We start from the raw sequence: 25,356 nt of genomic DNA, 5'->3' as shown, positions 1-25,356 counted from the left end.
GGCCATGCTTAACTTTAATTGGCCTGCACTTTGCTATTCCGATTATTATTACTTATCTAAAACCCACACAAATCACAATGTCTAGCGGTTCAGCTGCGCATTCACAGCGAAGGATCTCAGATCCTTCGCTGTGAATGCGCAGGCAGGGCGCAGGATTTTGTACCACAAGATCACAACCGTCTCAAAAAAAAAAAGATGACAAGAACAGATTAATAGACCCATTATCAGACCACTGTTTTTTTACTTATTTTTTTGATAAATTACTTAAATACCGTATTAAAAGCTCGCGCCTAGTTGTGATTTCCTAGGAATGGGCGATCTCTAATTCTCTATGCATTTAATGAGTAAATAATAATAATATTATTGATCATTTTTAATCATAAATAATTCAAAACATAGGTACCTTAGCCCTCAGATACAGCCATGCCTGACCATTGGCAAATTACCGGAATGATAATACCCGCATCCAATGGGACATTTTTCAACACGAAATGGACACCATCTACTAAACCGCTCTCAGCGTACGACATGCTCTACCATCCGCCAGACTACAACCCTAGATCTGCGAGGTCCGATCGCCAGGAACCACAAATTATTAGAAACAATATCTGGGAACAGGTTAGCTGGTTTAAATCTATATCCTTTAATACTTTAATATTGTCTGTTTGTTTGTTTGAACGCGCTAATCTCAGGAACTACTGTTCCGATTTGAAAAATTCTTTCAGTGTTAGATAGCCCATTTATCGAGGAAGGATATAGGCTATATTTTATCACGCAGGCCCTTTTCACATGCATACGGTCTGGCCCGGCACGGCGCGGCCGGGCGCCGTTCATTACAGGGGTGATGTTAGCGATTGGCCGCGTACTGACCAAGCGAGCCGCCTCGCGAGGCAGCCCCGCGCGGCAGTTGCTATTCGACTTTTTTACTGAGCGTCGATGCTGGCACGTCCTTACGATGGCTCGGCCTTGCCGCGCGACGCAGCTCTTCGGATTAGAAAAATACAGACCGAAGCCGCCTCGCGCGGCATGCGTACCGCGGCAAAAGTCCGAGGCTGCCTCACGAGGCGGCTCGCTTTTTAGGCTGGTACTCGCCGAGATTTTGTTGTGTGCCGTGGCCCGTGTGGCGACGCATTGATACTTTGGCGCACATATACAAGCCGCGCGCGGTGCCTAAGTTGTATGAAGATAACTTACTTCCCCTCCTTATACTATGGTTCATATACTTACTTCAAAGTATCATACATACACATCATACATACATACATATCAAATTTAATCAAAATTGGTTCAGAGATTTAGGCGTGAAGAGGTAACAAACAGACAGATAAACAGAGTCCTCCTCACATAATTAATGAGCGATCCTTCTGCATCCGCTATATTATTAGAGGAGAGTAACCAAATATGGAATACCATTTTGTTTTTGTGTTATAAAAAAAAAAGATATTGTAAATTAAAAACTTTTATTCTTATTTATTATCAGTCATACAGTTGCGCTTAACTTATTGACAGTTTTGTTTTACATATATTAATTTAAAATATAAAATTTTCTCAAAAACAAAATCAACATAAAGGCACCTAATTATGGAATAGGTACCCAAATATGGACTACTATAAAACTATGAATAATAAACCTTTATTTTTATGAGATCTACAGGAACTTTGGTCAATTTTAAGAAGATACTTATTAAGTTACTTGCAGAAATCACATATCCATGTATCGAACTCTGCACCTGCGCAATCACCATGTGCCCAGAGCCTGCACATGAGGCATTTGATCCATGTCTCTCCTTGAGTATCTTGAGAAAACAGGCTGTTACAGAACATACACTCTGCATCTTCTGAGTCAGGAACTTCCAGTCCTATAACGGCATCAGGCCGAGTCCATAGTCCATATTTAGATCCCACGGACTGTCCATATTCGGAAATTTCAAACTAATCAAAACATATATCAGATTTTTTTACTAAACACAATCAGACAAGAAAAAACCTCTAAAACAATCAAATAAACATGTAATCAATGCATAGTCATAATATACAATATTATTTTCAATCACGTTTTGAAAGAAATACTTAGTTTTTACGTACCTTAAAAACTTTTCTCACATCACCAAAACAAAACACTCTCACCGCAGCCACAACGTTCGCCCGACTGACAAGTCAAAACCTGTACGCGAGTATAATGATGGAAAGAGACAGAAGATCACTGTCTTTTGCAACTAGGAGTATTCGTTTCCGAGAGATGGCGGTATTCCATTTTAGGGATACTATTCCATATTTGGTTACTCTCCTCTATACAGTACATAATCGATGTATCAAAGGATAATAATATGACTGTAAATATGATTAAAGAAAAATTTTATTACAGGAATTCAACAAGGGCATTCCTTCCACCACTCACTTAAATTTAGGTCGACCTAAATGGAAACCTTTGGATATCGCAACAAAACAGTTTGTTAAAGCACAAGGTTTTGATCTTTATTTCGTTAATTTATCATTAATATATTATTATTGTGTTTTATCATTATATAGGCACCTTAAATTGATAGGATATGATCATAGATCTATCCTAACAACATCCCTTTTTAGGGTTCCGTAGTCAACAAGGAACCCTTATAGTTTCAGTCTGTCCGTACTCCGTCCGTCCGTCCATCCGTCTGTCCGCGGTTTTGCTCAGAAACCGTCACGAATGCACATATTATTAATGATGCCGACAAAATGGTTGATAAAAATCTTAATTTTTTTTAAGGTACCTCCCATACACAACCATCGGTAATTAATTTTTTTTTCGCGTCCACCCCACCGTGTGGGGTGTAAGAGTTTGGTACAGGAGATAAACGATGCTCGACTGTAGGTTCAGAAGTGAGTGATTTAAACTCTCTCGCAACTTCCCACACGCCAAGGCCCGCGAGGGCCCCGGGTGGGAAACCATGACCAGGGGCCCCCCTCTACATGGGAAAATAGAGAATTTACTTTACAATACCGTTTTTTCAAAATTTGATTAGATAGAGTGAGACAATATTATACACAAAGATAGAGACAAAACATGACACATATGAAAGAGACAAAAATTGAGAGGGAAGATATAACACAGTGTGAAAGAGATAAAAACTGAGAGGGGAGATCTTGAGAGGGACATGTGTGAGCGAGATGAAATCAGCGAGGAAGGACATGTGAGTGCCTGAACCTCAGCAGATTTGAACCCGAAGAAATGTTACCATAGGGGTATCGTTGAATAGGTTTTAAAAAAATATTACGAGTATTCATAGATCATTTTCCGGTTTAGAGATCCATTTGTGAAATATGAAGTTTTAAAATGGAAAAAATCGTTAGAATCCAGTGTCCCCCACATTTTTTCCATTTTCCCTTCTACCAGCTACAAAACGAAGTTAAACTAACTAACTAAACTAACTCCGCTGGCTCAGCGACCCAAAGTGGATCTTGGCCTCCGAAATGAGCTTCCGCCATTGAGCCCTGTCCTGCGCTACCTCCTGCCAGTTACTGACTTGAAGGTCACGCAGGTCAGCCTCAACAGCATCTCTCCAGCGATACCTGGGGCGTCCAACAGGACGACGACCTGTTGGACGGCCCTTATACGCTCTTTTTACCCCGCGATCCTCTCCCATTCTTTCCACGTGGCCCAGCCAACGGAGTCGGTGAGCCTTTGTATTCGGAGACGTGTACAGGAACTCTTCGTTCAAACTCGTTTAAACGTAACTGAAATGATGTAGTGTAAAACACGTAATACATGTACATTCACTGACAAACATTATCAAAAACTAGCGGTGCTACGGAACCCTATATTGCGCGTGGCCCCACACGCCGGCTACGCGGCCGGTTTTTTTACCAATGGGCAGTCCCCACAGGCCACATGTGAACCAATCCAAATTCCCAATTAGTGAAAACATTAACATTGCCACGTAGATTATACCTAAATGACCCTAAAAACTGAACTCCATTTAAAAATTAATTAACATGAAAATCGGCCAAGTGCGAGTCGGACTCGCGCACGGAGGGTTCCGTACCGTTATAGAGTAAAAATAGGTAAAACATTGTGTTTTGGTATGGGAGCCCCTTGGGTAGGAAGTAGGAACCAATTAAGAATCCTTTCCAGAAGCCTAACTGGGCACTGCAAGCTCAACAAACACCTAAACAGAATGGGTTTTTGTAGCATAACGACTTGCAGATTCTGTGAGGAGGAGGATGAGACACCTATTCACCCTCTCCTCGGCTGTCCTGCTCTATTTCAGAGCAGGAACAGGCACCTTGGTCGCCACGAATACTCATCCACCGAGGAAATTTGTGGCATCAACCCCAGCCATAATATAATCGTTCAATTTATGAGCAGCATTAGATTGGGAACGACACTCTAGTGCGAAGGAGTCACAATAGATCCTTATGAGTCGCAGTGACGTCAGGGCTGCAGCGACCCGAAAAAAAATGGGAGCCCCATAAATGTTCATTTTAAAAATTATCAATTACTAGATGTCCCGCGCGGCTTCGCCCGCGTAAATTAGGTATTTTAATTATAAAAAATAGCTTATGTCCCTACTCCCTAGTCCCTTCACTTGGTCTACTCTATATCTGTGCCAAATATTGCCATAAAAATTGCTCCAGTAGTTCGTAATTTCTAATATTTCCTCCGTTTGTCCCACATTTTCCTGAGTTTCTTCGATCGTATTAGTCTTAACGTGATAATATAATATAGCCTATAGTCTTACTCGATAAATGATCTAACACTGAGAAAAGTTTTTAAATCGGACCTGTAGTTCCTGAGATTGACGCGTTCAAGCAAACATACACTTCAGGTTTATAATATTAGGCAGGTATAGATTTTTTTAAATTATCGCTTGACAAACTCGAGTCTCGATCTAAAAGACTATGAAATGGTATAATATGGTAGTGATGATGATGATGATGATGATGAATGTAATTTGCATAGTAGCATATGCTTTCCGTTCATAAAACAACGCCGAAACTCCCAAACTTGTATCTATAAAGAATCAGAAGTTCTCTCAGCACCTTCCGAACCACGGTATACCAGGTATACCTTGGTGCAAAATCTTGCTTGTTGGTAGCATATGCTTAGAATACTTCTCACGAAACCGAAATCACCACATATCTATACTTATAATAAAATCGTAGAGGTAAAATTTTTGTACATCGAAAATAAACTTGAAAAAACCAGTCAGGGGCATGTTAGAAGAGTAGTAGAACACATTTTAACTGTTTTTGAAATTTTTGTTTCTCTGTCTGTTTGTCTGTTTGTATAGGCTAGTCTCTGAATCCGCTGGACCGATTTCAATGAAATTTGGCATGATGATACCTTGCATCCCTGGTCAACATCTTAGATACCTTTTTTTAACCAACTTTCAAAAAAGGAGGAGTTAATGTTTACTTTGCTGTTTGTGGTCAGATTTTCAAAATTCTTTTTTTATTGTATAGATTGACCTAATTTGATACCATTTTTACAATAAAATCGGCCAAGTGCGAGTCGGACTTGCGCACGAAGGGTTCCGTACCGTTATAGAGAAAAAATAGGCCAAAAGTTGTGTTTTTGTATGGGAGCCCCCCTTAAATTTTAATTATATTCTAATTTTATTATGAATTATTAAAGTACACATATAATTAAGGATTCTGTGAAAATTTCAACTGCCTGCCTGTTGTCATTATTGATATCGAGCAAAAAAGGCCAAAAAAATCATGTTTGTTGTATGGAAGCCACCCTTAAATATTGATTTTATTTTGTTTTAAGTATTTGTTGTTATAGCGGCAACAGATAAACTTATACAATATGTAAAAATTTCAGAACTCTAGCTATAACAGTTCTTGAGATACAGCCTAGGGATAGACAGACGAATAGACAACGAAGTCTTAGTAATGACTAATAGGGTCCTGTTTTTACCCTTTGGGTACAGAACCCTAAAAATGATGAACTTGATAAGTAATGGAATTGAAGAAACTCCTCGAAATTTACAACGACAACCAAAGTGATTACCAATTCTAGCAAATTCTTCATACTTCTATTATGCGCTTTTATAATTACGGACGTCACGTTATCGTGAACGCCGACTTCCACACTAAAACGTTGGGTACGTTAATTTATGCCCTTTTGATTTTACGCACCGCGGACGTTTTGTGCGGTTCAAAAGAGTGTAGGCGTTGTGATGTGCACGTTAAACAGTTATCGTCGACGGAAATTTAAAAGCGTCTTCATAATATTATATTTCCATATATTTTACTTCCCTATGTTATCGTTTTACCGCGGACGTCCACGATACTACCGCCACGTCCAAAATTATAAAAGCGCACATTTTCTTCTGATTAATTTCATTGCGGGTCCCAAACCAGTTTGGGGCCTGTCCCTCGGGCTCCCTGAGATCAAATCAAAGGGCTTTCGTGGTTGGATACCGCTGTCGATCCTGGTGACACAGGAGATACAGTGGTGGGAATGTGTGGTGGCCGGTGGGCCAACGCCCGTAAAGAAATTACATTGTGGGTAAGTAAGTAAACAACTTCAAGCGTTCTGGTTTATTTGTTCTGGTTTATTTGTAGATTATGAATCTGAGAATAAGAGGTAGGTTAAAAAGGGATACATTAAATCCCATCTTCTGAAGTCTATCCTCTATCTCCGTAACATGTTCCTTTCCCTTGTCCTGTGGCCCCCATCCCCTGTCCACGCCAAGCGGTCTTCGAAGAAAGGATTTTTCAAAACGATAGGTATCTGAGGTTCAAGTTTCCTGGGTTTTTGATGTAAATTAACGTGTGTAATATAGATCCAAATAAAATAGTCCTAGATGGGTGTTCAATTTTCTAAATCCCGATTTTAATAACATACATTCACGCGGACGAAGTTGCGGGCAACAGCTAGTTTCCCTATAAATTTTAAGGAGTTCCCTCGATTACTTATGGATCCTTCATCAGATCACAACTTTTGTGAATATAATACCAAATTGGGATGATATACTATATACCAAAAGAAAAATTTTGAAAATCGGTTAACAAACGGCGGAGTAATCGTTGAATATAAGAAAACGAACATAACACCTCCCCCATTTTGAAAGTCGGTTAAAATTGTAGCCTCTGTGTTATTCTGATGTATAAGCTATATTATAGTAAAGTTTTTTAGAGGACCGGTTGGTCTCTCTAAGAGTTCACTAGAGGTCGGAGGAGTAAAGAGTAAAACTCGATTTACTGTGGTGAACTGAAGTGATTTATTGAACAATCTGTGCGGTTTATATACAAAAATTTTACATAATTATTATTATTACGAAACTGTACAGAACTGAAAAGATTAATTTTGATTGGCTAACAACATTAGAAAAGGACATACAGAAAGGGATACAAAATATTTACAGAAACATGAAAGAGAAAAAAATTGAATAAGAAATATTTACAAGGTTTTACGATTGCCGCGCGGGAAACTGGACGCACCGCGGCTCGCGGCGCTGGCATCGCCCGAGTATAAATATGGGCTCTCGCGGGCCGCGAATTCACATGACGAATTCACATTCACGCGGGACAAGGAACGTCCTGGCTCTCACCCGCGCAACCCGTGTTCTTCGTGCTCCGTACGTCGAGGTCCCTCCGTACGTCGTAGCCGTCCCGCGAGTTGTGCGACCGTGTCGATCCCTTCCGAGCGTCTTCGCCTGTGGATGCAGTGTTTTACCGCCTGTGGATGCAGTGCTGAAACCTCGGAGTGCAGTGACAGGCTTTTATAAGCCCATATAGCAGCCGACATATCCTGCCGCTATTTCTCGCGAAATAGTGGACGGATTGTCGCCGTGCTAGGTGCTGACCTGTCCCTGACTTCCCGCCGGAAACTATTTTCGGCGTCGGGGTCACGGAGAGACAGTTACCCTGAGTGTGCGTGACGTGTGTGGCGAAGTGTAGTACACTCAGTGCAGTGACCACCGGACCAGTACGTGAGTACACGCCATTTATATACTATCAGTGAGTGATAGCAGCCCGTGATGTGACATTGACACTAGTGTAGTGCTTCTTGTGATGGCCGATCGCGAACCGCGGCCCATGAGCCGCGACCCGCGCGGCCGCTCCCGCGACGCCTCGGGATCGTCGTCCCGGAGCACGACCTCATCGAGGTCCAGCTCCCGTTCGGCCCCCGAACGCGTGCACCGCCTCTCCACCGCCGAATCCAGCAGCGGCGGCGCGGATACCGCCCATGGCCGACAACCGTCGACATTACCGCGGGGTAGTGATGCCACACCCCCGCCTCAATGCACGACGATGTCCCACCATGAGTCCGGGGTCCCGCCCCGCCCTGCCGAGCAGGATTTAGCGCACTCCCAGCGCTCCCAGCGCCCGACCGCCGAGAGTGGTGGCCCCCGCCACCCTTCGGCCCACCCCGTGCGACGTGACGCCGCTACCGCGGGCCCGTCCCGCGCCCCTGATGGCGTATCCCGCCCCTCGCCGGCCTCCCCGCCGCGAGACTCACGGAGAAATGTCACGCAGGCCCCGCCGCGTGACCCCCGCCCCGCGCCGGTCTCTCAACCGCGCGACTCCCGCTCATCGCAGGCTCAACAGCCGCGAGAGCAGCGCCCAGCGCAAGCTGCGAAGCGTGAGCAGCGTGCTGCTCCAGCCTCACCGCCGAGGCACACCCGCCCCGCACAGGCGTCGCCCCCGCGCGACCTTGGCCCCGTGCGCACCTCGCCTCCGCGCGATAGTTTCGCCGCGGAGCCGCGAGCGGCGCCACCATCGCAGTCATGCGACACCGGTCGCATGGCTGCCCCCCCCCGCACCGCAGGCCCCCTCTCCCGCGCTGGCCTATCGGCCGCGCATGCAGAGTGGAGCTAGCGCTGCCGGATTTTCGCCGGCATCGCCACCACCGGAGGTCCACATTGTGGCCTCCGCATCCATTGGGCACCCTGCCCCCTCACCTTTGCCCGCCGCTGAGCCGCACCCTATGGTGCAAGGCACGAGCCGAGGCACCATGGGGCAAGACACGCGTCAGGGCACGACCTTGATGACCTCACCGGCGGGGGATATGCCCCCCCCCGCCCCCTTTCCCTGCACTCGCTACCAAGAGGCCCCGCCCGGAGGCTGCTTCGAACGTCTCTCCCCCCGCGAAACGCACCGATCGCCAGGTGTCGTACGCGGAGGCGATTGCGAGACCCGCTGCCCCCCGCACCACACCGATGGAAACCGACTCCACTGCTCCAGCGCGTGCGTCTCCGCCGCCGCCCCCACCTCCCCGCTACCCCCCGCTCGTCGTCGAGAAACTTGACGGTTGGGTAGAGCATTTCAAAAAACTAAAGGCCATCCTGGGGCATGTGCCCAACGCCAAACCATACGGAGCAGGTGTCCGCTTTTCCCCTCGCAGTGAAGAGGAATACCGCTCCGTACAACGATACCTGAGCCAGCTGGAAAATATCAGCTGGTTCTCGTACTTTCTCCCTGAGGAGAGAGCCCTTAAGGTCGGCATCACCGGCCTGCCCACCAATACAACACCGGAGGACGTGACAGCTGGGCTATCGGAGCTCGGATACACGGTGGAACATGTCACCAAGGTGTCCGCGAGGGCGGACAGACCAGGGTGCATCTTCTTCGCCCTCATCACCCAGACTCCGGACCTTACTCCCGGCATCTATGAGGTAACTGAGTTACTCTACATGCCGGGAATCAAGATTACTGCCTGGCGGGGTAGAGGCAACCCCGCCCAATGCCACAGGTGTCAACAGTTCAGACACTCCAGTAAGAACTGTCACCGCCCTCTGACCTGTGTGAGATGTGCTGGTGAGCACCTCGCGCGCGACTGCCCTGTCCCTCGTACAGAGAAGCCGCAGTGTGCCAACTGCAGAGGACAACACGCGGCCAATAGCAAAAAATGCCCGGTCTATATTGCCGAGGCACGCAACAAGCAGGCTGGCACGGTTTCTCGAACCGGTGCCGCCCGCCCTACCCGCCCTAGCCGCCCAGACTCCGAGCCCTCGGTACCGGAGCAGGAGATGCCCCCGCCCCCGCCTACAGCCACGTCACTTATGGCGGAGGCTAACGACCCTACCCCCCGCCGCACCCTTTCATCGGCCGCTGAGCAACAGCCGAAGAAGAAGAGGGTGCGCATCAGGAAGAGGGTCAAGCCCACCCCTTCCTCGGCCGCTGCCACGGACTCTGAATATGACCTGGCAGCGCCCTCCGCATCTGACCGAGACGACTCCGCCACGGCCCCTCCGCGGCCGCAACGCCCCCCGCGCACCCCGCGCACCCGGCGCGCCCCTCGCGCCCCCCCGGTGCGCGAAGAGGACACCACCACAATTAGGGCCGGCAGCGGCGCCGCCCCAGCGGCCCCTGCTGCCCCCTTAGCCCAGGCGACCACTACCGCACCTGCACACCGCCCGGTCTCACGAGGGCGCGCTGCTAGGACCTCCGGCAGGGACGAAAATGTTCCTGCGTCTCGCACTCCCGGCGCCCCTACTCCCGCCCAAGGGCGTAGCCAGATGGGCGCCGAATACGACGCGATGACTACCTGCCAGCTCATTCAGCAGCTGCTCTCCCTGGCCATGGACGCCTTCTCTAGGATCCAAGCCGGGGAGGACACCTTTGCCACTCTCCTGCAAACCTTTCCTGCTGGAGCTGCCATAATCTCCGCAATAATTTCCCGATGGACCAGCCCGCCACCAAGTCATTGAGGGTGGTCCACTGGAACGCCCGAGGGATCCATGGGAAGAGGCAACTCCTTCAACACCTCTTTAGGACGTATGAAGTAGATGTTGCCCTCCTCGGTGAGACCCATCTCACCCCCCACCTCCGCCTGTCTATACCCGGCTACCACGTGTATAGACAGGACTACCTGGATGGAGCTGCTGCCAGCCGAGGCCTGGCGGTCCTCGTCAAACGCAGCCTTCTCCATCAACTTCTCCCCAACCCCGAAGTGGCATCCTTCTATGCGCTCGGCATCGAGATAATGCTCGGCGCCACACGCACACACATCTACGCCTGCTACAAGCCTCCGCAGATGCGACTAGACACCTCCGAGATCCACCGGCTCCTATCAGAAGAGCCGACTGTGATCGCGGGGGATCTGAATTGCAAACACCCCGGTTGGGGCTCGCGGACCTCAAACTCAGATGGCAACAGATTGCTGGCCGACTCCGAACGCACAGGGTACAACGTAGTGGGTACCTACGTACCAACCCACTACCCAAACTGCCCCACTCACTCACCGGACGTGCTGGACATAGCCATAGCGCATCGCCTCCCGGGTGGCCTTGAACAAGAGGTACTCGAGGAGGCCCTAGGCTCCGATCACCTCCCAGTATTAGCGACAATCAGGGCTGCGCCTGTGGCTATCCCACCGCCACCACCGCGCCCTGCCCGCGACTGGGAGGTGTTCTCCCAGCACCTCCACAACTCCACCCCCAATTTTCCGGTGGTCTCCGCCGAAGATGTAGAAAATCTGACGCAGGAGATCACCGTCTCCATCACGTCGGCCTTGGAGGCGGCCGCACAGCCGACCACAGGCCACAGCCGAAAAAGAGACGCACTGCCACGCCACATCGCCGACCTCATCATAGAGAAGAAGAAGTTGCGCAGGCGCTGGCAGGCGACCCGTTGCCCTCGGCTAAAAACGGAGTTAAACCGCCTCACAGAACGGGTGAAGACTGAGTTGCGCGAGAAGAATGCTGCCGACTGGTCCCGGCGCATCACTCGAGCCGGTGAGGACTGGCAGTCCCTGCACCAGCTATGCCGCTCCCTCACCCATACCACAGCCCCGACGAGACCCCTGCTGGATGACGACGGAAACCCACGCTACCGAGCCGAAGACCGAGCGGAGATTCATGCCTCCCATTTGGAGAGACAATTCTCCCCCCTGCCCACCTCGGCGACGGACCACGCTGCAGCAATTTCCGAGGAGGTAAGGCAATTCCTTCTATCCCCTCCCTCCCCTTCCGATATCCCGCACTTCTCATTTTCACCAAGAGAAGTCAAAAAGGTAATCTCACGCCTTAAACCCCGTAAAGCCCCCGGAGCAGACGGAATACCCAACTCCGCCCTCCGGCATCTCCCCTTCCGCACAGTGGCCGCCCTCACCCGCCTCTATAACGGGATTCTCAGGACCGGCCACTTTCCCAAGCCCTGGAAGATGGGGCTTGTCATTACGATACCCAAGCCGCACAAGAACTTAAGACGCCCTGAAGGCTATCGCCCCATCACCCTCCTGTCCACTCTCTCGAAGACATTCGAAATCCTTCTTCTCAAATACCTTGATCCCTATCTTCCTCCTCGGAAGGAACAGTTTGGATTCCGCTCCCAGCTGAGCACGACTCATCAGCTGGTTCGCGTGATCCATCTCCTCACCGCCGCTGCCAACAAGAGGAACTCCAGCGTGGCCGTCTTCCTCGATATGGAGAAGGCCTTCGACTCGGTCTGGCACGACGGGCTTATCTACAAGCTGAAAGAAGCTGGTGTGCCCAGGTCCGTCATCCGGATCCTGGCCTCCTACCTGACGGGCAGGACCTTCAGAGTCAGGGTCGATGGAACCCTCTCGGAAGAGCATCCCATCACTGCCGGAGTCCCCCAGGGAGGGGTTCTCTCCCCCAGACTCTACAACTTTTACGGGAGAGACATCCCAGCGCACCCCGCAACCATGGCGGCGCTGTACGCCGATGACACGGCATTCATCGCCTCCTCGATCACCCTGGACCACGCTGCCATCAAGGTGCAGAGGACGCTGGATCTCCTTCCTGAGTGGCTGAGCAAGTGGCGACTCTTGGTCAACCCGAGTAAGTCACAAGCGCTCGCCGTTTCCAGGAAGTTGAGGTTACCAGCGCCCCTCAAAATTGAGGACTGCGAGATCCCGTGGCGCAGGACGGCCAAGTACCTGGGCGTCACCATTGACCGCAGCCTCAGTATGAACGCCCAGTGTGACCAAGTCGTCGCCGGCGCTCGTGCCGCCGCGGCCTGCCTCCGCAGCCTCTTTGCTGCCCCCCAGATCCCCACCAACATGCGGCTGGCGTTGTATAAGACGTACGTGCGATCTCGACTGACATACGCGGCCCCTGCCTGGTATCAGCTGCTGTCTGCGCCGCGACGAGAGTTGCTCCAGCGGCAGCAGAACAGGGTGCTGCGCCGCGTTGTCGGTGCGCCGCGTTACGTTCGCAACGCCACCATCGCCCGGGACCTCAGGATGGAGAGCGTAGAGCAATTTATCTCTAGGCTCTCCTCCAACCTCTTCCGACGTGCTGATGCATCGAGCCTGGTCGAGCTGGAGGACCTGGCTCCCTGGCACGCACGCCCACCCGACCGCCTGCTGCTCCCCCGTGACACCATCCCCACGGAGGAGGGAGAACTGCGCCGCCCACTGCAGCGCCCCCGAAGAGGAGAAGCCGTGCGGACGAGCGCCACAGCGCCCCGCACCACTCCGGCAGCCGCACCCACGGATGCAGCCCCCCAACTAGCTTCTTTCCCCCCGGCATTTAAAGCCAGGGCTCAGGGAACTCTACCCCCCATCTCTACTTTTCCCAACTCGGTCCGGCCCTCAGTGTGGAGGAAAGACGGCGCGCGTGGGAGTGGTCTCACACACGCTATCTCCGCCCCAGGGCGGGGACCCGCGTGCGTCGCCGGGACCCTACCTGTCCCGGTCGAGTTCGGCCCCAGGCCATACTACCCCCCCTGGCCATTCCAGGCCCCCGGGTTTGCCCTGCGATATTCGCGGGGATTTATCCCTTAAAAATAGTTTAACACATGCACCGTGGTACCCGTACCAGGTGCCTTAAATAGGAACACCACATGTAGAGGGGCTTAGCCCCTGGGCATGTTCCCCCACCCAGGCCCACCATCCAGGGCCAGGTGTGAGAAGACATAGCGACCGCGAATTCAGTCCGCGCGCGCATTCCATACCGACGACGTCTCGCTGCCGGTCGCCGCCGTGCCGGTAATAATTGTAGTGCCGCCATTTTGTGAAGATGGAAGCTCTGCAAACGCCATGAAGACCGTAGCCACGCTACGAAGATCCCTCGCTCGACGTAACCTCGATGTGAAGACGCGTAGTGTTGTTGCGAAGAATTCTTATTAGAAAAATGCCTTTTTCAAGGCCGGTTCATGTCCGGTATTATTACACGGACAGCTGTTTCTCTTGTCATTGCGAACGTACGTTCTTTGCAGAGCGAATTATACAAAGACGGCGTGCGTTCTTTTCAGAGCGCGTTGTTTTCTTTGTTTCAATCGGCGCATGAACGTAGGTACTGCTACAGTGCTCCCCCTCAAGCGAAGCGTACCGGCAGTCTGACGGCACGGCCCGTTCTTGTTGTCTTCTGTACTGGACTTGCTGGTGTCTTCTGCTTGATCGGTGTTGCACTTGGTAATGGTTGTGAGGTAACAGGTAAAGGTAATGAGGTAACGGTAAAAGGTAATGAGGTATTTTGAGGTAAATTATTGGTATGTGAAGGTAAGGTAACAGGTAAATTGGTATTAGGTAAGTTGAGAATTACCGGTGACTGTTGTACATTGCTCGTTGACTCGCCGAGGTAATCTTCACTCAGTATGTAGGCGGGCTTCAAACGATCGATGGATACTGTTGCTGTGCGATCGGGTAGTTGTATTACATAGTATTTTTCTTCTCGTCGAAGAACTTTGTACGGCCCGTCGTACGGTGTTTGAAGTGGTTTCCTTACGGCGTCGTTACGTAAAAATACGTATTCGCACGTAAGTAGATCACGATGTATGAAGATGTTGCGTTGGTTACCGTGGCGCTGTACATTGTTTTTCGGCTTGAGAGAGTTGATGTTTTTTCGTAGTTGCTCGATGTAGGTATGATCTAAGCTCGATGATGATGTTGTTTCGCAGAAGTCGGCCGGTAAACGTAGGTTACGGCCGTAGGTTAATTCGGCGGCGCTGACTCCGGTGTCCTCTCGTATGGCGGCGCGTAGTCCGAGTAAAACTGTAGGTAGCTCGTCGATCCACGATGTATTACTGTTGATGAGTCTTGTTTTCAGTGAATTCTTGAGACTTCGATGCCAGCGTTCGATCATGCCGTTAGATTGCGGGTGATACGGCGTTGTACGGGTTTTTTCTATTCCCATACATCGAGTTAGGTTGACGAACAGCTGACTCTCGAACTGGCGTCCTTGATCGGTTGTTATTGTAGTCGGACACCCGAATCTCGCTATCCATTGCTCGTAAAATACTCTTGCGACGGTTTCGGCGGTGATGTCGGTGAGTGGTACAGCTTCAGGCCATTTTGTCGAGCGATCGATCATAGTTAGTAGGTATCTATGACCACTCGCTGTTGTAGGCAGCGGTCCGATGATGTCGATATGGGTATGTTGAAAGCGGTCGACTTCTGGGAATGTCGACACGGCGCTCGATGTATGTCGTTGTATTTTGCTTCGCTGACATTGTATGCAGGTTTTTGTCCACTCGCTAATGTCGGAGTTCATTGACGGCCAGAAGAATTTTTGCGCGATGAGTTTTCTTGATGCTTTTGTTCCAGGATGACTTATGTTATGAATGGAGTCGAACACGGCGCGTCGAAAGTCTTGCGGAATGTACGGCCGAACGTATTTTGTTGAAGTTTCGCATACAATCTTGATATCGGAGTTAGGTAGCGTAGTTGTTTTGAAACTTAAGTTTTCTTGGCTGTAGAGTGTAGGTAGCGTGCTATCTCGCTCTTGCGCGCGAGATAACTCTTCATAATTTACAGCTGACGGCGTGTTGATTGTTTCGATGCGGCTGAATGTATCGGCGACTATGTTGTCTTTTCCGCTGATATGACGAATGTCGTGCGTGAATTCGGAGATAAAAAGTAGTTGTCGAGTTCTTCTCGGAGTTTCCGATGTCGATGTTTTCTTCTGTAGGGCGAATGTCAATGGCTTGTGGTCGGTGAATATTATGAGTTCTCGGCCTTCGAATATTTTTCTAAAGTATTTTACTGACATGTAGATAGCTTGAAGTTCGCGATCGTAGGTGCTGTACTTCGTTTGCGCTGTAGTAAATTTCTTCGAGAAGTAGCCGAGTGGTTGCCATTTGTTATTGTTGAATTGTTGTATGACAGCTCCCGCTGCGGTGTCCGAGGCGTCGGAGAAAATAGCGATCGGTGCTTTGTGTTTCGGGTGGGCGAGCAAAACAGCGTTTTTGATGCTATTTTTGCATGCCGTGAATGCTTCTTTTGATGTCTCGTTCCACTCGATCGGTGTCTTGTCTCGCTTTTTCGCATTATGTAGGTATGCGTGTAGCGGGGCTTGAATTGTAGCGGCGTTCGGAATGCTGTCTCGGTAGAAGTTTAGCATGCCGAGAAAACGCCGTAATTCTTCAATGTTTTTCGGCAGCGGAAAATCTTCGATGGCTTGAAATTTATCTTGTGGCGGCTTGATTCCGTCGCTGTTTACGGTGAAACCGAGGAATTTTACTTCTTGCTTGCCGAGTACACATTTGGCTGGGTTTATCGTGATTCCGTTTTCTTCTAGACGTTGAAGAACACACCGCAGATGTTGGCGATGTTCTTCTTCGCTGCTGGATGCGATCAACAAGTCGTCGATGAACGAGAAGACGAAGTCGTAGCCTTGCAGTATTTCGTGTATAAAACGTTGAAATGTCTGGCCTGCGTTCCTAAGGCCGGGACACATTCTCGGAAATTCGAATAAACCGAATGGTGTGATGATTGCTGTCTTCTCTATATCCTCTTCATGGACTGGTAATTGCTGGTAGGCTCGGTCTAAGTCGATCGTCGAGAAAATAGTTTTTCCGGCGAGTTGGAAGGTGAAGTCTCGTAGTCGGGGAATAGGGTAGCGGTCGGGCTTCGTTACTGCGTTTAGTCGTCGGTAGTCGCCGCATACCCTTATGTCGCCGTTCTTCTTTGGTACGACGTGAAGCGGAGAAGACCAGGCGCTCTTGCTGGGACGACAGAGACCTTGTTGCATCATATTTTCGAATTCTTTTTTCACTTGGTTGTAGCGATGCGGTTGTAGCGGTCGGGCGCGACAATGTAGTGGCGGCCCAGACGTCTCGATGAAGTGTTCGACGCTGTGTTTCGGTGTAATATTCATCGCTGTCAATCTCGTGATGCCGGGGAAGTCTTCTAGTATGTCGTGATACGCCTGCGTGCTGTCGACACTACGGACAGTAGGTACGTCCGTGTAGCGTCCGGGAGCGTTAATATGTAGACTGGTTCTCCCGTCGATGAGTCTTCTATTTTTCAAGTCGACTATGAGTTCGTGGTGTTGCAGGAAGTCGGCACCGAGGATTGGCTTCGAGACTGCGGCGACGATGAACTTCCATTTGTATGGTCGGCGAAGTCCGATGTTGAGTTCTAATGTCTTCTCGCCGTATGTCGGGATGACGGTGTTGTTGGCGGCGTAAAGTTGAAAAGGTAGCGGCTGGAGATGGAGGCCTTTCTTTTTCGGTATGACGGATATATTGGCACCCGTGTCTACCAAAAAAGTGAGATTCGTAGTCTTGTCCGTGACGAATAGGCGGTATTGTTTATTGTGAACGCCGGATTCCGCCGCTGCCAACGTTCTGTCTAGTTTTCCGGGTTGTTGAAAGTACACGGTTGTGTACATTTTCGCGCTTCTTTCCCGAATTTGTTGTGGTAGTAGCAGAAAGGCGATGGTGATGTAGACCGTGGACGCGATGTTGACCGCTGACGGAATCTTGATGATGATCTGTGTCTTGAGCGTTGATAGTATCCTCTTCTATAATTATTGCTATCGAACTGTCGATTTTTCAGTTCGGCGACCTCTAGGGAGAGTTTTCTTATTTCTTCTATGAGAAGGCACTCGATGTTTGATGATGTTGATGTGGAGCTATTTACACGATGACTTGAGATGCTATTTACATTATTTACAGTTGACTGCTCCATTATTTTGTCGGCCAGCGCAGCTTGCTCGTCGAGTGTGGTCTTCGACTGGAACGTTTCACTGACGGCCAGGACGGAGCGAATATTTGTCGGGAGGAGGTTGGCCCACATGAGCTGTAGGGTGGAATCGGGGACCTTGTTGCGAGCCAGGTTTCGCATACGTCTGAGTAATTGTGATGGTTTCTGGTCTCCCAATTCCATGTCTGACAGCAGCGTTTGAAATTGCCGGCTGTCAGATTCTTCATATGCGGAGATGAGCCGGTCTTTCAGTGCTTGGTACTCGTTCGTCTCTGGCGGGTTGTACAGTAGGTCGGCGATCTGTTCGATGTCCTCTTTTTCTAGACGAGCGATGACCATCTGGGAGAGCTGGCTTTGGTTTTTCTGAAGATTGCTGGTGGCTGCCTCGAATGTGACGAACCAGAGCCTGGGTTTGTCTCTCCAGAACGGTGGAATTCTCATGGAGAGTGCGATGCCGGCGATTTCCTGTGATGACGGTGACGTCGCCGGGTTGCTGGTGAGTGCCGAGGTTTCGGGCAGGGATTCGCCTCTGGGTTCCATTTTTTCAGTGGGATTTCGGGCAGCGATTCGTTGTGCAGCGTTTCGTCCGAGCAGCGTTTCGTCCGAGCAGCGTTTCGTCGTGCAGCGTTTTGTTGCGGAGAGTTTCCCGGGCAGAGATTCCTCTTGTTCTTCGGGCAGAGTTTCTTCTTGCAGAGGTTGCTTGTTGTTCACGGGGTCACCAGTTTAGAGGACCGGTTGGTCTCTCTAAGAGTTCACTAGAGGTCGGAGGAGTAAAGAGTAAAACTCGATTTACTGTGGTGAACTGAAGTGATTTATTGAACAATCTGTGCGGTTTATATACAAAAATTTTACATAATTATTATTATTACGAAACTGTACAGAACTGAAAAGATTAATTTTGATTGGCTAACAACATTAGAAAAGGACATACAGAAAGGGATACAAAATATTTACAGAAACATGAAAGAGAAAAAAATTGAATAAGAAATATTTACAAGGTTTTACGATTGCCGCGCGGGAAACTGGACGCACCGCGGCTCGCGGCGCTGGCATCGCCCGAGTATAAATATGGGCTCTCGCGGGCCGCGAATTCAGTCCGCGCGCGCAGTCCATACCGACGACGTCTCGCTGCCGGTCGCCGCCGTGCCGGTAATAATTGTAGTGCCGCCATTTTGTGAAGATGGAAGCTCTGCAAACGCCATGAAGACCGTAGCCACGCTGCGAAGATCCCTCGCTCGACGTAACCTCGATGTGAAGACGCGTAGTGTTGTTGCGAAGAATTCTTATTAGAAAAATGCCTTTTTCAAGGCCGGTTCATGTCCGGTATTATTACACGGACAGCTGTTTCTCTTGTCATTGCGAACGTACGTTCTTTGCAGAGCGATTTCCTTCTGTGTTTCAACTGTTATAACGAACGTATACAAAGACGGCGTGCGTTCTTTTCAGAGCGCGTTGTTTTCTTTGTTTCAATCGGCGCATGAACGTAGGTACTGCTACAGTTTCATTAAAATCCGTTCAGTGGTTTTTGCGTGAAAGAGTAACAAACATCCATACATCCACACATCCATACATCCAACCAATCTTTCGCCTTTATAATATTAGTAGGATTGAACTTACACATACAAAATGATGAATGAGATTTGGGAAATTTTCAAGTGCCATTATAGATATCGAGCAAAAAAGGCCAATAAAAGGCGTAGTGTACCTAGTACCTAACTACCTACTATGTAGAACCTACAAAAACCACCTGCGGTTTGCCTTCAGCCTTATACGGAGGGATGTCCTGGATCTGTCTAACACAGGACTCCCTCCACGACCGGCCGGTCTACCTCAAGGGACCGGACTTCCTCCAAAATAAGGGCTTAGGCACTATGTAGAACCCAAAGTTGATACAGTCTGATAATGTAATATGGTATGAAATAAAATGAATTATGAATAATAAATATAATTATGAAATCACGTTTGTTGTATGGGAGCCCCCTTAATATTTATTTTATTTTTAGTATTTTTTGTTAGAGCGGCAACAGAAAAACACAATCTGTGAAAATTTCAGAAGTTTAGCTATAGCGGTTCTTGAGACACAGCCTGGAGACAGACAGACGAACAGACAACGAAGTCTCAGTAATAAAGAGTAAAAACGGGGGTCCCCCCCCCCGTTTTACCCTTTGAATATACGGAACCCTAAAAATGCACATTGAATAAAGTTCAATAAAGTCATGCTTATGCCGCTCGTCGGGCTGTTCCAAATAAATGGCTCATTTGTTTTTTATCTATAATCTGAGTCTATAATTAAGTAATATTTTATTTATCCTTTTTTTTTAGTGAAGAACGATAACCCTCACACCCGCATTAACAATGTCCTTAGATGGGTGGAACTTCCCAATGCTGGCAAACTGAGTTTTTGTAGCAAAATATGACCATTTCTAAATAAATTTTATCTTTATACGTACCCATTCATTTCTTTTGATATTAGTTATTACTTATTAGTTAAGCATTACTTATTACCTACCATTGTTAACGATCACATCAATTACCTACTATAAAATTGGTAGAACTTGCAGATATCAATTACTCCGCGCACGTCCAGCTTCGAGGATTTTTTTAAACCGGCCAAGTGCGTGTCGGGCCATGCGCAATACCTATAGGGTTCCGACTTCCGACTTCCGTACTCCGCTAGTTTTTTTTTTTTTTAATTTTTGTATGGTCAATGAATGTACATTAATAACGTGTTTTACACTACTAACCACATCATCTCAGTTACTTTCAAAGGAATTTGAACGAAAAGTTCCTTTATAAATTACTTATACTTACTTCGCCGAATACATCTTTTTTAGTTGACCGGTTATAATTACTCCATAACTTATGAAGTCTTCCTAGCCATGGTAGTTTTCCTTTTAAATTCAGCATATTTCCTACTCCCGTGAATTTTTTCACTTTTCCAGAAGAAACCGTTTAGCTGGTAGAAGGAGCCCGGGACACTGGATTCTGACAATTTAAAATTTTTTTAAATATTTACAAAAAAAAGTGCAAAAACCGATTTTTGTGACCTTTTGACCTTGAAATTTAATAGTTGCGCACACCCTACCATATGTAGGTTTTGAGACAACATGGGTGCCAATGTTATACAAATATTTTCAGACTTTCAGCTGGGTATCTCGAATTCCGAGGTTCCTACCTAATTTAAGCCTAATTTGACTGGACCATTGAGGTATGCCTCTTTCACTCCTCAACCCGCGATTCTTCGGAGCTGGCGACTATCGTAATTCGTAACTATAACTTCCACCAGATGACGCTCGCGACTCTGTTGCGAATTCAATTATCGCACAGGAACCGTACATTTTCCGAAACAAAAGTATCCTTTGTCCTTTCCCGGGACTCACAGTACCTTCATACACCCAATGGAGATTGTCCATTTTATTTTAATTTTGCTCATTACAAAAACATTTCGAGAATTAAAGGTCAGTGATCGTTTTTCTGTATATAAACGAAAAAAATACCCATTACCCATACCCATAGCAATAAATTCGACCAACATTACGTTTCGAACTTTTGGTAAGCTTCTCGTATCAGCTTTCACATAATGAGAACTTGCATTTGACGAACCGGCCATTATAAATAAGATTGAAAGGAAATATAAAACATACTGCAGAGGTCGATTCGCCGCCGATGATGACGTCAGAGCGAAACTTTAAAAATTTATTGAGAAAAACTAGCCAATGAATTTCAAAATTATTTAATTTATATTCTTAAAATACCCTATTTTAACGAAAAAAAAATATAACAAGTACTTATATATGATTTTTTTTGGACAATACCCATTTCAGAAAACTCGGTTCAGCGGTTTGGGCGTGAAGAGGTAACAGAGAGATAGACAGACAGAGAGACAGACAGAGAGACAGACAGAGAGACAGACAGACAGAGAGACAGACAGACAGAGAGACAGACAGACAGAGAGACAGACAGACAGAGAGACAGACAGACAGAGAGACAGACAGACAGACACACTTTTGCATATAAAATATTAGTATGGATTATTTAATAGATACTTAATTAAATTCACGATCGCGATCCCTTTCCGAGTTGATATGACGTGTGCTGTGACTTGTGAGTGATGTGACCTTAATGATATTAGTAAAAGGTATATCACCATCGCAGTGAATTTAATGAAGTATCTATTAAATAATCCATACTAATATTTTATATGCAAAAGTGTGTCTGTCTGTCTGTCTCTCTGGTATCGCCTCGAGCCGTTCAATATTGTTTGTATGAAACTCCCTACTGCAACGCACAAAGCGGAACCGTAACGTAAATCGCCTCGCCTCGGAAGGAGACAGCGGTTGGCGAGCCGTACCTAAGCGAGGCGTCGCGTCGCCTAGCCGCGGTAGCCGAGTTGACGTTCAGGCGCTAGTACACTTTGGTTAGTTAGGTTGACGGCGAGGCGAAAGGCGATACGGTAACGATCCCTTTCCGAGTTGATATGTGTGCTGTGAGTTGTGACCTTCACTCCTCCTTTTGGCTTCACAGTTCACTGCAGTGAGTTAAAAATAATTCAGGCTTTAGTAGGTTTCTGTTCTGTACTACAACTTACAAGTATATATTTTAAGTTAAAATCATCTTATAAAGTTGATAAATTATGATAGGTAGGTAGGTACCTGTAATAATTACCTCTCAGCCAATAACGTTAAATCTCATTTAATCTCTTAATCTGTTATATCCAGGGTAGAATTGGATAACTGGATTGGAATAAAGTAGACCGGCCATTATAGTTATCAAGCTACACGTAAATATGTAGCTCTAGCTTTTTACCTCGAAAACAATTTTCCAAAATTATTGATTAACGTAACCTCGTTAGTTAGATGTTTCTGGCCTCATTAGATAAAAGGCGTGACTCGTGAGCGAAAACGTCAATGCATATAATTAGTTCTTGACGAAGTAAAACCCCTCGTTATTAAAAGCATGTATTAAAAAAAAACTCGGATAATACAGTCAGATTAAATAATGCGTATTATTATCTTACCTAGCTTTTATATGACACAATGTTTGCTAATAATAAGAAATCAAAACATTATTAATTATTATTATGTTAGTAGATGTTGTATAGGCAAATACACATAAAAATACATAGGAATGATATTATGTGAAATCATAATTTTACTCTTTCAGACTTCATATCTTCTAGATAGTTAAAATATATTAACCAAACATAATACTTTGTTCAAATTGTACCTACATGAAATAATCAAAATGTGAACATCCATCCCAGTCAAAATATCTAATAAACTCGGCGAATATGTCACATACCGCATGTCCGCTATGAAATAACAACATCATTCAGCACTACAGATGTTTTGGCCAGGTAGTTCTCATTTTTCGGTACCACAACATAACAACAATATATTAGATAATATGGAAATGTGTAATAAATGCTAATATGTATAAACCAATCGAAAATGCAACATTTCTTATAAACTATCATATTATAGCACCTCATTATGCTTTTTAGAGATTACAATTTCATATTTATAGGGGGAGAGTTGATTTACACAATCATTAAAATACATTGTTAATATTATTCCTGCGTACTACAAGGGAATATATTCAATCTATTGCTCATCTTTGTCTTTGGCACCATGCTTCAGGATGCGTGTGAACTCAACATAGTCAAATATCCCATCTCGGATGGGTGCCTCACGTAGCATTTCGTCAACATCATCATCGGTGAACCTGTCACCCATAGTGGTCAAAAGCTCACGAAGGCGGTCCTCTGCAATCACCCCATTGTTCTCCTCGTCAAAGCATCTGCAATGTTTTGAAACAATTAGGAACATGATTAATAATTATAAGGATGTCACTTGATATGATTATAAACTTTATAATATATTCTCAGACTGTACTAAAGTCGCAAAAAAGGAGGAAATATTTCAAACATCAAATTGTAACTACTCGTCAGCTGAAGATCTCATACAATTAGTGATTTAATATATTTTATAAGTTACTGTTGGAATGAGCACTAAACATGTACATTTTTATATTAATTGTTATTAAAAAAATACCTATAATATAATATTATCATATTTTATTATCTAACTAGCTCACCCAAAAGCATTTTTGATGACATCTTCTGGGTCAGTTCCCTGCAACCTCTCACCGAACAAAGTCAAGAACATTGTGAAATTTATTGGTCCTGGGGCCTCATTCATCATGGCTTCTAAATATTCATCTGTTGGGTTCTTACCTGGTAATAAAAATTGCAGTTGTTTACAAAAAAGTTTGGTAGTATAGTTACATAATGGAGAAGTACTAAAATAGTTGAAAGTTTAGGCATGTTCAAATTTTATTTTTATGATTAAACAAAGAAGAAATATATGAATTTAAATGTAATAATAATTAGCATTTTTCACACATGCAGTAAAAATCTTTAATAGTTTTAGTTTTAACAACTTAAATACAAGTATTTAAAGAAAATACTTTAGCATTTAAAGCTTATGAAGTGACTGTGAAACAGTTGCTTCATAATTTTACACCCGTACATACCCAAGGAAGCAAGCATATCATGTAGATCATCTTTGTCAACAAAACCATCTCTGTTCTGATCAATCATATTAAATGCTTCCTTGAACTCTGCTATTTGGGCCTGATCGAACATAGCAAATACATTGGAGGTGGCACGCTGAGCGCGCTTCTTGTTGGTGCCCCGACGTGTAGCTGTCTTACGGGATGACATCTTGAGTACCTGATGAAAAAGTAGCAGTGTAGATGCTAGCTCAATAAACCTCAATCATGAAAGCCATTTTATTTGTATAAAATTACACATTTACATACTTAACTTCCAATAATAGCAATAACTAAAATAGTAAGTAGGTAATAGGTATATATTAAAATAAGATAAAGGCTGTACAACAACGATGACTACGTGCATGAGTCACGTCACACGAAAAACTGGAAATCATCAACGCCAAAATTCCAACGTATGTCGAAGTAGGTCATGTGTAATATGACTGTATTACGTACCGTACACTAGTAAGTTAGTATAAATTCAATCCTTAAATGGCAAAGCACTTCGTTATTTATACGCGACTGCTTTGAAGGATATCAGTTGAAACAAACGACCAAATGTTCAAGAAATTCAATCTTACCTGTCTGTTTTACAGCAAACACAAAATGTAACTGTTTATCTGATTAGGTAATTATTCGGAACAATGATTTTATTCAAGTTAACCGCTTTTAAAGAACCAACAAGTGAATACCTACCAAATTTAACCAACAAAAGGAAAATCAACTCCTTTTTCGAGTAAAAGTCAAATCACTCAACTTCACTCAAGTCAAATTCACAATGACCAAAGACAATATAAACAAATTCATAGACAGCGAGAAACTTTATGAAAAATTGTTTATGGTTATAGAAAACATAGAAATGTCAAATGGCTGTATGGGCAACGCTCCCTTTGCCTGTCCCTACCGGGACGAATAAAAAACAATGTTTATGTTGTTTTTTTTTTTGGCAACTTGACACAATTTTGCGTATGATG

General features: G+C 46.3%; 2 protein-coding genes across 4 annotated transcripts; one reads left to right on the top strand and one right to left on the bottom strand.

Moving 5' to 3' along the window:
* The first annotated feature begins 284 nt into the window (after positions 1-284).
* On the top strand, positions 285-20,280 carry LOC121727752. Its single transcript, XM_042115738.1, has 3 exons — positions 285-618; positions 2,366-2,465; positions 20,150-20,280. The coding sequence occupies exons 1-3, from the start codon at positions 424-426 to the stop codon at positions 20,242-20,244; spliced, it is 390 nt and encodes a 129-aa protein (XP_041971672.1). The 5' UTR covers positions 285-423; the 3' UTR covers positions 20,245-20,280.
* A 3,097-nt stretch (positions 20,281-23,377) lies between these two features.
* LOC121727751 (myosin regulatory light chain sqh) lies at positions 23,378-25,138 on the bottom strand. 3 transcript variants are annotated; one of them, XM_042115736.1, is made up of 4 exons: positions 25,079-25,138; positions 24,362-24,560; positions 23,924-24,062; positions 23,378-23,626 (listed from the first exon to the last, which is right to left on the bottom strand). In XM_042115736.1, exons 2-4 carry the CDS (start codon positions 24,549-24,551, stop codon positions 23,431-23,433), a joined length of 525 nt encoding a protein of 174 aa, XP_041971670.1. In that variant the 5' UTR covers positions 24,552-24,560; positions 25,079-25,138; the 3' UTR covers positions 23,378-23,430. The 3 variants fall into 3 exon arrangements, with proteins under 3 accessions (XP_041971670.1, XP_041971668.1, XP_041971671.1); XM_042115734.1 differs by having other exon boundaries at positions 24,964-25,133; XM_042115737.1 differs by lacking the exon at positions 25,079-25,138 and adding an exon at positions 24,650-24,670.
* Between the last annotated feature and the right edge of the window lie 218 nt (positions 25,139-25,356).

Source organism: Aricia agestis, chromosome 6 (assembly GCF_905147365.1).
Source record: "Aricia agestis chromosome 6, ilAriAges1.1, whole genome shotgun sequence".
Lineage (NCBI taxonomy): Eukaryota > Metazoa > Arthropoda > Insecta > Lepidoptera > Lycaenidae > Aricia > Aricia agestis.
The sequence above is the reverse complement of the archived record's forward strand: the minus strand, read 5'-3'. Positions and strand labels throughout refer to the sequence as shown.

Coding starts and splice junctions, on each gene's coding strand:
- LOC121727752 (XM_042115738.1), top strand. CDS start 424: ATGCCTGACCATTGGCAAATTACCGGAATGATAATACCCGCATCCAAT. Junction 619..2,365: donor GAAACAATATCTGGGAACAG/GTTAGCTGGTTT, acceptor ATTTTATTACAG/GAATTCAACAAGGGCATTCC. Junction 2,466..20,149: donor ACAGTTTGTTAAAGCACAAG/GTTTTGATCTTT, acceptor CTTTTTTTTTAG/TGAAGAACGATAACCCTCAC.
- LOC121727751 (XM_042115736.1), bottom strand. CDS start 24,551: ATGTCATCCCGTAAGACAGCTACACGTCGGGGCACCAACAAGAAGCGC. Junction 24,063..24,361: donor TGATATGCTTGCTTCCTTGG/GTATGTACGGGT, acceptor TTTTATTACCAG/GTAAGAACCCAACAGATGAA. Junction 23,627..23,923: donor GTCATCAAAAATGCTTTTGG/GTGAGCTAGTTA, acceptor AAAACATTGCAG/ATGCTTTGACGAGGAGAACA.